At 45.8% G+C, this 12,468-nt stretch overlaps 1 protein-coding gene across 1 annotated transcript in view; it reads left to right on the top strand.

Moving 5' to 3' along the window:
- Positions 1–11,997, top strand: part of IL17D (interleukin 17D) — a 96,200-nt gene extending 84,203 nt beyond the window's left edge. The window contains exon 3 of the mRNA XM_088458523.1: positions 10,662–11,997. Coding sequence (XP_088314649.1) covers positions 10,662–10,986 — 325 coding nt within the window. The 3' untranslated portion in view covers positions 10,987–11,997. The remainder of the gene's footprint in view (positions 1–10,661) is intronic.
- Positions 11,998–12,468: the final 471 nt, after the last annotated feature.

Below are 12,468 nucleotides of genomic sequence, written 5' to 3'. Positions count from 1 at the left end.
GTCATACTGAACAGACACTCCCTCCATATGTCATACTACACACACTCCCTCCTTATGTCATACTACACAGACACTCCCTCCTTATGTCATACTACTCAGACACTCCCTGCGTATGTATGTCCTGTTATACAGACACTCCCTCCGTATGTCATACTATACAGACACTCCCTCCGTATGTCATACTACACACACTCCCTCCGTATGTATGTCCTATTATACAGACACTCCCTCCGTATGTCATACTATACAGACACTCCCTCCTTATGTCATACTAAACAGACACTCCCTGCGTATGTATGTCCTATTATACAGACACTCCCTCCGTATGTCATACTATACAGACACTCCCTCCGTATGTCATACTACACACACTCCCTCCGTATGTATGTCCTATTATACAGACACTCCCTCCGTATGTCATACTATACAGACACTCCCTCCTTATGTCATACTAAACAGACACTCCCTCCGTATGTATGTCCTTTTATACAGACACTCCTTCCGTATGTCATACTACACAGACACTCCCTCCATATGTCATACTACACAGACACTCCCTCCTTATGTCATACTACACAGACACTCCCTCCTTATGTCATACTACACAGACACTCCCTCCGTATGTCATACTACACAGACACTCCCTCCGTATGTCATACTACACAGACACTCCCTCCTTACGTCATACTACACAGGCACTCCCTCCGTATGACATATTACACAGACACTCCCTCCGTATGTCATACTACACAGACACTCCCTCCGTATGTCATACTACACAGACACTCCCTCCGTATGTCATACTATACAGACACTCCCTCCTTATGTCATACTACACAGACACTCCCTCCATGTCATACTACACAAACACTCCCTCCGTATGTATGTCATACTACACAGACACTTCCTCCATATGTCATACTACACAGACACTCCCTCCATTTGTCATACTATAGACACTCCCTCCATATGTCATACTATACAGACACTCCCTCCATATGTCATACTATACAGACACTCCCTCCATATGTATGTCCTTTTATACAGACACTCCCTCCGTATGTATGTCCTATTATGCAGCCACTCCCTCCGTATGTATGTCCTATTATACAGACACTCCCTCCGTATGTATGTCCTATTATACAGGCACTCCCTCCGTATGTATGTCCTATTATACAGACACTCCCTCCGTATGTATGTCCTATTATACAGACACTCCCTCCGTGTGTATGTCCTATTATACAGACACTCCCTCCGTATGTATGTCCTATTATACAGACACTCCCTCCGTATGTCATACTACACAGTCACTCCCTCCGGTAGTCATACTACACAGACACTCCCTCCGGTAGTCATACTACACAGACACTCCCTCCGGTAGTCATACTACACAGACACTCCCTCCGGTAGTCATACTACACAGACACTCCCTCCGGTAGTCATACTACACAGACACTCCCTCCGTATGTCATACTACACAGACACTCCCTCCGTTTGTCATACTACACAGACACTCCCTCCGTATGTCATACTACACACACTCCCTCCTTATGTCAAACTACACAGACACTCCCTCCGTATGTATGTCCTATTATACAGACTCTCCCTCCGTATGTCATACTACACAGACACTCCCTCCTTATGTCATACTAAACAGACACTCCCTCCGTATGTCATACTACACAGACACTCCCTCCTTACGTCATACTACACAGACACTCCCTCCGGTAGTCATACTACACAGACACTCCCTCCGGTAGTCACACTACACAGACACTCCCTCCGTATGTCATACTACACAGACATTTCCTCCGTATGTCATACTACACAGACACTCCCTCCGTATGTCATACTACACAGACACTCCCTCCGTTTGTCATACTACACAGACACTCCCTCCGTATGTATGTCCTATTATACAGACACTCCCTCCGTATGTATGTCCTATTATACAGGCACTCCCTCCGTATGTATGTCCTATTATACAGACACTCCCTCCGTATGTATGTCCTATTATACAGACACTCCCTCCGTATGTATGTCCTATTATACAGACACTCCCTCCGTATGTCATAGTACACAGACACTCCCTCCGGTAGTCATACTACACAGACACTCCCTCCGGTAGTCATACTACACAGACACTCCCTCCGTATGTCATACTACACAGACACTCCCTCCGTATGTCATACTACAGACACTCCCTCCGTATGTCATACTACACAGACACTCCCTCCGTATGTCATACTACACACACTCCCTCCTTATGTATGTCCTATTATACAGACACTCCCTCCGTATGTATGTCCTATTCTACAGACACTCCCTCCATATGTCATACTATTCAGACACTCCCTCCGTATGTCATACTACACAGACACTCCCTCCGTATGTCATACTACACAGACACTCCCTCCGTATGTCATACTACACTGACACTCCCTCCGTATGTTATACTACACAGACACTCCCTCCGTATGTCATACTACACAGACACTCCCTCCGTATGTCATACTGCACAGACACTCCCTCAGTATGTCATACTACACAGACACTCCCTCCGTATGTATGTCCTATTATACAGACACTCCCTCCGTATGTCATACTACACAGACACTCCCTCCGGTAGTCATACTACACAGACACTCCCTCCGGTAGTCATACTACACAGACACTCCCTCCGGTAGTCATACTACACAGACACTCCCTCCATATGTCATACTACACAGACACTTCCTCCGTTTGTCATACTACACAGACACTCCCTCCGTATGTCATACTACACACACTCCCTCCTTATGTCAAACTACACAGACACTCCCTCCGTATGTATGTCCTATTATACAGACTCTCCCTCCGTATGTCATACTACACAGACACTCCCTCCTTATGTCATACTAAACAGACACTCCCTCCGTATGTCATACTACACAGACACTCCCTCCTTACGTCATACTACACAGACACTCCCTCCTTACGTCATACTACACAGACACTCCCTCCGGTAGTCATACTACACAGACACTCCCTCCGGTAGACATACTACACAGACACTCCCTCCGTATGTCATACTACACAGACACTCCCTCCGTTTGTCATACTACACAGACACTCCCTCCGTATGTATGTCCTATTATACAGACACTCCCTCCGTATGTATGTCCTATTATACAGGCACTCCCTCCGTATGTATGTCCTATTATACAGACACTCCCTCCGTATGTATGTCCTATTATACAGACACTCCCTCCGTATGTATGTCCTATTATACACCCACTCCCTCCGTATGTCATACTACACAGACACTCCCTCCGGTAGTCATACTACACAGACACTCCCTCCGGTAGTCATACTACACAGACACTCCCTCCGTATGTCATACTACACAGACACTCCCTCCGTATGTCATACTACACACACTCCCTCCTTATGTATGTCCTATTATACAGACACTCCCTCCGTATGTATGTCCTATTATACAGACACTCCCTCCATATGTCATACTACTCAGACACTGCCTCCGTATGTCATACTACACTGACACTCCCTCCGTATGTCATACTACACAGACACTCCCTCCGTATGTCATACTACACAGACACTCCCTCCGTATGTCATACTGCACAGACACTCTCTCAGTATGTCACACTACACAGACACTCCCTCTGTATGTATGTCCTATTTTACAGACACTCCCTCCGTATGTCATACTACACAGACACTCCCTCCGGTAGTCATACTACACAGACACTCCCTCCGGTAGTCATACTACACAGACACTCCCTCCGTATGTCATACTACACAGACACTCCCTCCGTTTGTCATACTACACAGACACTCCCTCCGTATGTCATACTACACACACTCCCTCCTTATGTCAAACTACACAGACACTCCCTCCGTATGTGTCCTATTATACAGACTCTCCCTCCGTATGTCATACTACACAGACACTCCCTCCTTATGTCATACTAAACAGACACTCCCTCCGTATGTCATACTACACAGACACTCCCTCCTTACGTCATACTACACAGACACTCCCTCCGTATGTCATACTACACAGACACTCCCTCCGTATGTCATACTGCACAGACACTCCCTCCGTATGTCATACTACACACACTCCCTCCTTATGTATGTCCTATTATACAGACACTCCCTCCGTATGCATGTCCTATTATACAGCCACTCCCTCCGTATGTCATACTACAGACACTCCCTCCTTATGTATGTCCTATTATACAGACACTCCGTCCGTATGGATGTCCTATTATACAGACACTCCGTCCGTATGTATGTCCTATTATACAAACACTCCCTCCGTATGTATGTCCTATTATACAGACACTCCCTCCGTATGTATGTCCTATTATACAGACACTCCCTCCGTATGTATGTCCTATTATACAGACACTCCCTCCGTATGTATGTCCTATTATACAGACACTCCCTCCGTATGTATGTCCTATTATACAGACACTCCCTCCGTATGTCATACTACACAGACACTCCCTCCGTTAGTCATACTACACAGACACTCCCTCCGTATGTCATACTACACAGACACTCCCTCCGTATGTCATACTACACACACTCCCTCCTTATGTATGTCCTATTATACAGACACTCCCTCCGTATGTATGTCCTATTATACAGACACTCCCTCCATATGTCATACTATTCAGACACTCCCTCCGTATGTCATACTACATAGACACTCCCTCCTTATGTCATACTACACAGACACTCCCTCCTTATGTCATACTACACAGACACTCCCTCCATTTGTCAAACTACACAGACACTCCCTCCGTATGTATGTCCTATTATACAGACACTCCCTCCGTATGTCATACTAAACAGACACTCCCTCTGTATGTCATACTACACAGACACTCCCTCCGTATGTCATACTACACACACTCCCTCCTTATGTATGTCCTATTTTACAGACACTCCCTCCTTATGTCATACTACACAGACACTCCCTCCGTATGTCATACTACACAGACACTCCCTCCTTATGTCATACTACACAGACACTCCCTCCTTATGTCATACTACACAGACACTCCCTCCATTTGTCAAACTACACAGACACTCCCTCCGTATGTATGTCCTATTATACAGACACTCCCTCCGTATGTCATACTAAACAGACACTCCCTCCGTATATATGTCCTATTATACAGACACTCCCTCCGCATGTCATACTGAACAGACACTCCCTCCGTATATATGTCCTATTATACAGACACTCCCTCCGTATGTCATACTAAACAGACACTCCCTCCTTATGTCATACTACACAGACACTCCCTCCATATGTCATAAAACACTAACACTCCTTCCAGAGACAACATCCGTATGTCATAATGTACAGACTCCCTCCGTATACCATAATATACAGATACTTCCTCCATATGCGACAGTATACAGAGACACCAGAACGATTACATCATTTAACAGCACTGAAGAATATTCTATAGATTCCATGGCGGCCAGCCTGTGTGTTCCGGGCTGTACTGTCCCCATTTGGTCAGATTGGGCTGATTTCAGCTGTGAGAAAGTGACGACACAAACAGCTATTACTAGGAATACGCACTAAAGTCAAATCCTGAAATAAAACTGACAATATCTATTCTATGTCCGGAGTAAGTGAGCTATGGATAGAGAATAGTCACCGATCGTTATCTCTAAAGCTGGGTACACATTTAACGATGTGTACTCAGCCGACCTATAAGGCGTCAGGACCAGTCAGTGGTCCCGGCATCGGCAAGTGCATACAGACTTGCCGATATCGGGAGCAAAATTGCGGCAGCATGGCCCTCGCCGACGATGTTTCCTGTCGCACCTGCAACATGTCGTCCGATCCGGGCGCAATCTACGACATATCGTCTAGTTTGTACCTGCCATAAGTACTGCAACGAGCACAAATGGATTCACAGTTATGCACGGTTTCCCAGCATCTTTTACACTGCCTACAAGCAAGGGGAACAGACTAACTTGCATCTATGTGGGCAAGCCTAGTTGTGATATCTTGAAGTTCACGTAATTAGTTAATAAACCATATAACATGACATCAGAGCTATATTTGTTATATAGACAGTGCCGGAGCAGGCCTGCACTGGCCCTGCCCCCTGAATACATGACATCATGCTGAGGGGCAGGGTTATCAGCACAGGCAAGTACAGCACTACTTGGAGCATCCCTATAGGGCGGTGAACAAAATGCTGCGAGCTCAGGGCCTGATTCAAAGCCGGACGCTATTTACGGACGGTCGTTCTGAAAAAGGGGCCGGATATTTAAATTGATCGCTCGCTCTTTGCGGTCTGTTGACGCCTCTATGTCTGAACGAGCGAACAAAACATGCGCTCGCTATTTTGAAAAAACGCCCCCTGGCCGCTCGCATCATACGTCATCTCCGCTATTTATTAGATTAATCGAGTACATCGAATGGCGCATGAACTGCTCGCTATTCTTGTGGTAGCATTTTCCTACCGCAATCATGCGAGCAGTTCAGGCTAAAAGACAACCAAGTGACGTGGTCGTTGACGCTGCTTTGTTAATTATGCACTCACATTAAACGCCCGTTTTGACCGTTTGGCACGCCTGCGTTCGGATCTCCACTCCCCGTTTTCAAGCACCTTCCCCTGTTACCACCCACAAACGCCTCATCCTGTCACTCATATTAGCAGGCATTCGCTATTTTGCGAGCACACGATTTCCGACCGCACTGACTGGTTGGCGCATGCGCATTACAACCCATACGCATGCGCAGATGTGCGAACATCTCTCGGAACGAACGAGCGGCCGCTTACGAGCAGCTCTGAATCAGGCCCTCAGAGCTACTGTAAGTGCAGCATATAGATGCACTTACTCACCAGGTCAGCTGTCTCACGGCTAATTGAAACGATCTCTATGAGTGTGACAGTTATGAACGGCAGCACTCGATGGCCCAGTGCACTGGGAGGATGGACAGACAGCCGCTGACTGAGTGGGAGCGCGGTGGAGGCAGGCATAGTGCAGTGTGAGGACCAACAGGGTGGAGGGCCCTGATCGTGAGAATTTATAGTCTAGGTTTGTATTTAAATTCAAACAAAATAAAAATTTAAATCAATAAAGTGGAAAGTTCTAAAGCTGGGTGCACCTTAAACGGTATGTTGCCCAATCAGGCAGAACGGGTCAGTATATCGTCTCCATCGTCAAGTGTGTACCACTCTGTCGGCCCATGTGCGCTCATGCAGGGTCGTTCATCGCATCGACAGATCTGCAGTACATGCTGGTCAATCTGATGAGCGATGCCCGGCAGGTGAATGGAGCTGGTGCCCAACGTATCGGGCGGTCAGATCATGTAATGTGTACCAGCCACCTGATATGTTGGCCCGTCGAGCATTGCATCGCTGGGTACACACATCGTTAAGTGTGTACCCAGCTTAAACCTGTAAAGAAACAGAAGCTTATTTGTTGGATATATTCTCTCTCTCCACGGCTTAGTACATCTCACCCTAAAACATCTGCGACTGCTGAGTTCTATGTGCCACGTGGATCTCTAAAATGGTTGGTGTTATGCCAAATATCCATTGCTGCTAACAAGCCAGTTGAAGCAACTTTTACAAATTTGCTATTGAATAACTCATAAATGATGTTTCTAAATGAGTAAAGCTGTTCTAAAATCCCAGAAAAGACAAAAAACAGTTCATCATTTATATGTAAACCTTTAGTTCATTAAGTCCATTGGCAGGAATCTGAGCATTCATCTGCTGGTCTCTTATCTGGAGGGATGTAGATCTAGGTGCCAGTGCTCGCTCTGATAGGAATGTGCCCAGCAGACATGTGATCAGGTCCCTGGACATCAGATTATTCCATGCACTGTGGTTCTCAATCTGGAAGTGGATTGTACACGGAGAGGAGTCTAAAGGTGCCCACACACATAACGACATTTTACAAGATTTGGCCGATTTCGACGAATCGTGACGACGAATCGGGTAAAAAAAGTACAAATCGTGAGTTTATACTCACGAGCACGATGCCGATGCGCGTCCCCGCTCGTCGTACATCGCATCTTCTGATCTGCCATGCTGTAGGGCAGATTAGCCAATCTGGGATACAATGCACTGGCTGCAAGATAGATCTTTAGTCAGATTGGACATTTTTAACTCCAAATCGTGATCACGACGGCAAGGGAGCTCCCGTGAAAGTTCATGAGGAAATTGGCCATAAAATCGTATCGTGAGGACATCGGTATGTGTGTGGGCACCTTTTGAAAACCTGGTAAGAACTTTATGAAGTCCCCAAGGACCGTATCTAATGGGTGGTGGCCATGTTAGGATGGGGATACTGAATAGAGGTCTTCCCTGTATTATCATAACAGCAAGGATATAACTTCCATAGTAGCTGGGGCAGGGAACAACCCCTGTGAAAGCTACATGTGTACATGTGTTTGTTTTTTTTCTTTAACACTGGGTGGCACATGTGTCCCCTTACAAAATATTTCTATGTGGTCTGCAACAGAACAAGTAACTTTAAATAGTGATTTAATGCTAATGAAGCTGATTTTTGTCTGTTATTAGTATTTGCACTGGACACAACACAACAAAATGAGTGATTTTAATTTGCATCACGTCAACAACTATATGGTAACCAAGAGCGGTATATTGCGTTGGATTAATAAACTCAATCACTGCACAACTGTGTTCCATTCAGATGCCGTTATCTTGCAATCCCCTCAGATGTTGGGTGCGCACATTACAACACCCTTTTCAATCTGTCATAAATAATGATAAATTAGACTGAATTGGACAAACTGCAACATTAAACTTGGCTGGACTTTTTTTTTTTTCCAGGATGATTGTGAGCCTGCCCAGCAACTAAATCACCAGGATCCCCGTGTTGTAGCCAGTTATGCCTTTAGTGACTCTCTGGGCTACAAATCACAAAAATTAAATGTCGGCACCATGGTCTAGTGGACGCTAGTCGTAAAGCTCTGAGGGATAACGCTGCACAATTACACGTGGTCACATTCCCAGACTCATTGGGGGAGTTGTAACTAAGCTTTGTATAGAGATAAAGTGTAGAGAGATAAAGTACCAACCGATCAGCTCCTAACTAATTTTTCAAACACAGCCTATAAAGAGACAGTTAGGAGCTGATTGGTTGGTACTTTATCTTTCTTTCTTCTTTATTAGTGCATCTCCCTTATTACGAAACAGTAGTGAAAAGAAGGTTGACCAATATACTTTAACATAGACTAGCTGGAGCATCCGGCGTTGCCCGGGATTTTAAGAATGTTTGTTTACACATCATCCTCCAACCAACCTCTCCCTTAGGCAGGCCTCACAAAAAGTGTGACAAACTTTCCCATCAACAGTCCTAAGGTCTTCAAAGGAAGTAGGACCTGTCGGTGTAAAGCAAACTTCGGAGATAGAAGCATTCAAAATTTGTCTGATGTAAACACGGCCAAGAGCTTCTGTTGCTCTGATACCAGGATGACCATCGACAGCGACTCCCTGTTTTCTGCGCATAAAAACTTTTTGAGAAGCATTCCATGTGTAATATTTTGGCAGCTCACAGTACAGCAGGGTCCTTGCAGTCATAATTTTGACAGAGTTGGAAGAAAGAAGTCATTGTTGTTGCGTAATTTGGTATAGTCAGAGAGCTGGGAATGCTGGCAAAGCCTGCTAAAGCTCTCTTCGATAATAAACATTAAGATCATGACAAAACATAACACAAAACGCTTGCTCCGAGGCCCTACCCATATGCCGTGAGGCCCCACAATGAGCGTCCAACAAAAATTGTGTTTTTTAATTAATTAAAAATGAACAGTAATGAATTTCGATTTCACATTTTTTTAGTTGCCTCCACCGTGTTTTAATACGCTCGTATTTAAAATTTCATGATCTTTGCTTGTAAATTGGATTTGTACAGAAGGACAAATTTTCGCTTTTATATAGTAGATAGATAGCTAGATGGCTCTGTAAAATAACATGAAGCTGAATGCATAGCTGAATGCTTACATTATGAAGCTTCCTTTATTATGTATGTGCATTACTTCTAATAATTTATTGTGCAATTTGTGTTACTTTTGACAAGCACACACAATGTACACCTCCCAACCGTCCCGATTTCAGCGAGACCGTCCCGCTTTTCGAGGCACTGTCCCGCTTTCCCACCCTAAGACCGCAATGTCCCACGGACAGGGGGGTGGTGGCACTAGTGAATGGGAGACGCATCATCCACTCTGTGCTGGGACTGGCTAGGGGCAGCCCAGCAGCTCCTGAAGTGCTGGGCAAGCCCCCAGCATGACAAAAAACCGGGACATGAATGCGCCAACGGTCTTTTCTTTCTGGATTACCCTCGTATTTATAGACAGCACGTTTGTAGGTCTGAGCCGCCTCCGATTTCAGCAGTAATACCAGGAACAAGTATAACATTGACATAAAGTACATTGTGCGCAGTTACTAAATGACAGCAAATGTATTCATACCCTGCTAAGGGCATCACATGGTGCAGTTCTCTCCCCAAATGTAACACACAACAGTGTATCCAGGCCCTGTATAAATAACTGCTAATAATGGAAAACTTTACTGTGTCTTAGAATCAATGCTGTACATAGTATTGTATTCACCAATCACTAACGACTTGTTTTCTGCTTATAGAATCTCATATAATCCCACAAGATACCCCAAGTACATCCCGGAGGCATACTGTCTCTGTAAGGGTTGCCTGACAGGACCCTATGGAGAGGAGAATTTTAATTTTCGCAGTACACCCGTGTACATGCCAACAGTCATCCTCCGGCGTACGTCAGCGTGCACCGGCGGCCGCTCTGTGTACGTGGAGGATTATATCACTATTCCGGTGGGCTGCACCTGCGTACCAGAACAGGAGAAGGAGACAGAGGCAGAAGACGTGAATTCCAGTTTGGAGAAAGAGAAGTTTAAAGTTCCTATTACTAAAAGTGAGAAACCCTCATCCAGCTGAACACTGGCATGAAGACCAGGCCAGACGAGGACTCTTGCGCTTCTAGATACCTCCGCACTGTTCTCTGTGTAGAGATTAATCTCTCTCTAAAGACATAATACTGGTTTGGGTGGCTGTCCTTGAGTAAGTATAAATACTAGACAGGTGAGGATGCCCCGAACTGTATTGTATCTTGTGCAGTGTTACTGAGAAAATGTATATTAAGATTAGAAAAATGTGTCAATTCTGGGTCGTTAATCATGTTCTGGACTGCAACTAAATCAGTTCTAGCCAAGTAGGAACAGAATAAAGGGCCCCATACATCTGCCCCCGATGTGACCGGAACAGTTGATCCTTCGGTTGGAAACACCGATCGGTGGCCATCGGTGATTGGCGATCCAATGGGGAATCAGTGAAATTCTTCATGTTAAAAATCCCCGATTTGCTATTTACGATCAGATTTTGGTTGGGATCGTCAAATCAGGGAAAACCAACATGTAGGATTTCCCTGATGCCCCGACCCCAGCGCCTGCAGATCAGGGAATTGCCCCAATCCATCGCAGGTGTATGGGGGCCTTAACTCCTCTCTCTCCTCTCCAGATCAGGCAGTATATGAGATGGGGAACTACTTGTATGGGACATCCGTGACAGTCTACACACATTGGCCCTGATTCAGAGCCGGACGCTCTGACCAGAGCGCTCGCTCTGCATCAGGGCCCACCTCCATTAATATGGAGCGTCCTCCTGGACGCTTGTATAGCTGTGGGTCACCACCCACAGCATATACGAGCGTGCAGGATGATGGTCGCGATGGTCTTGACCATCGCTACCATCGAAACTGCGAGCAAAAGCCTGCGGTTTTTTTCAACCGCAAGGCCAGGAGTGATTTTGGCTCTATCAGAGCCAAAATCACTCCCACTGACATCACTAGTGATGTCAGTGGGGCCGGCTTCAGACGGTAGGCGTTCCCTTGGGAACGCCTACGTCTGGCAGGCATGCCCCCGGCACGCCCACCAAAGGGGGCGTGCTGTCAGTCACCATCGACAGCACGCCCCCTTTGATGAGACACTCCGAGCGAAGGAAAGTCCTTCGCTCGTCGGGTCTCGCGCATGCGCACGACGGAGCTCCCTCCGTCGTGCGCATGCGCAGTGGGGACCATCGACCCACTTGCGAGCGGCCAGCTGCTCGCGAGTGGGTCTGAATGAGGGCCATTATACATACACAAGGTGTGCACACATTTTGTACTCTAGTATGCAGATGGAGAGTGCTTTATTGCAGTATGTTAGTGAAATGACAAAAAGAGGGACACTTAAAAACACACCACAGCGACACTAGGAAAGATAAAACTACATATTAATACCACGGGTAGCCATTACAGTCACTGATACGGAGTTCACCCATGTCACTCTATAGACCAGATAAAAAATTACCAAGACACCACATTTTATATTGTAATTTAAACATTCACCAAGCATCGCCTGGGTGACTTCTATTAGCATGATC

Source organism: Taudactylus pleione, unplaced genomic scaffold (assembly GCF_031769625.1).
Source record: "Taudactylus pleione unplaced genomic scaffold, aTauple2 ptg000842l, whole genome shotgun sequence".
NCBI classification, from domain to species: Eukaryota; Metazoa; Chordata; class Amphibia; order Anura; family Myobatrachidae; genus Taudactylus; species Taudactylus pleione.
The sequence above is the reverse complement of the archived record's forward strand: the minus strand, read 5'-3'. Positions and strand labels throughout refer to the sequence as shown.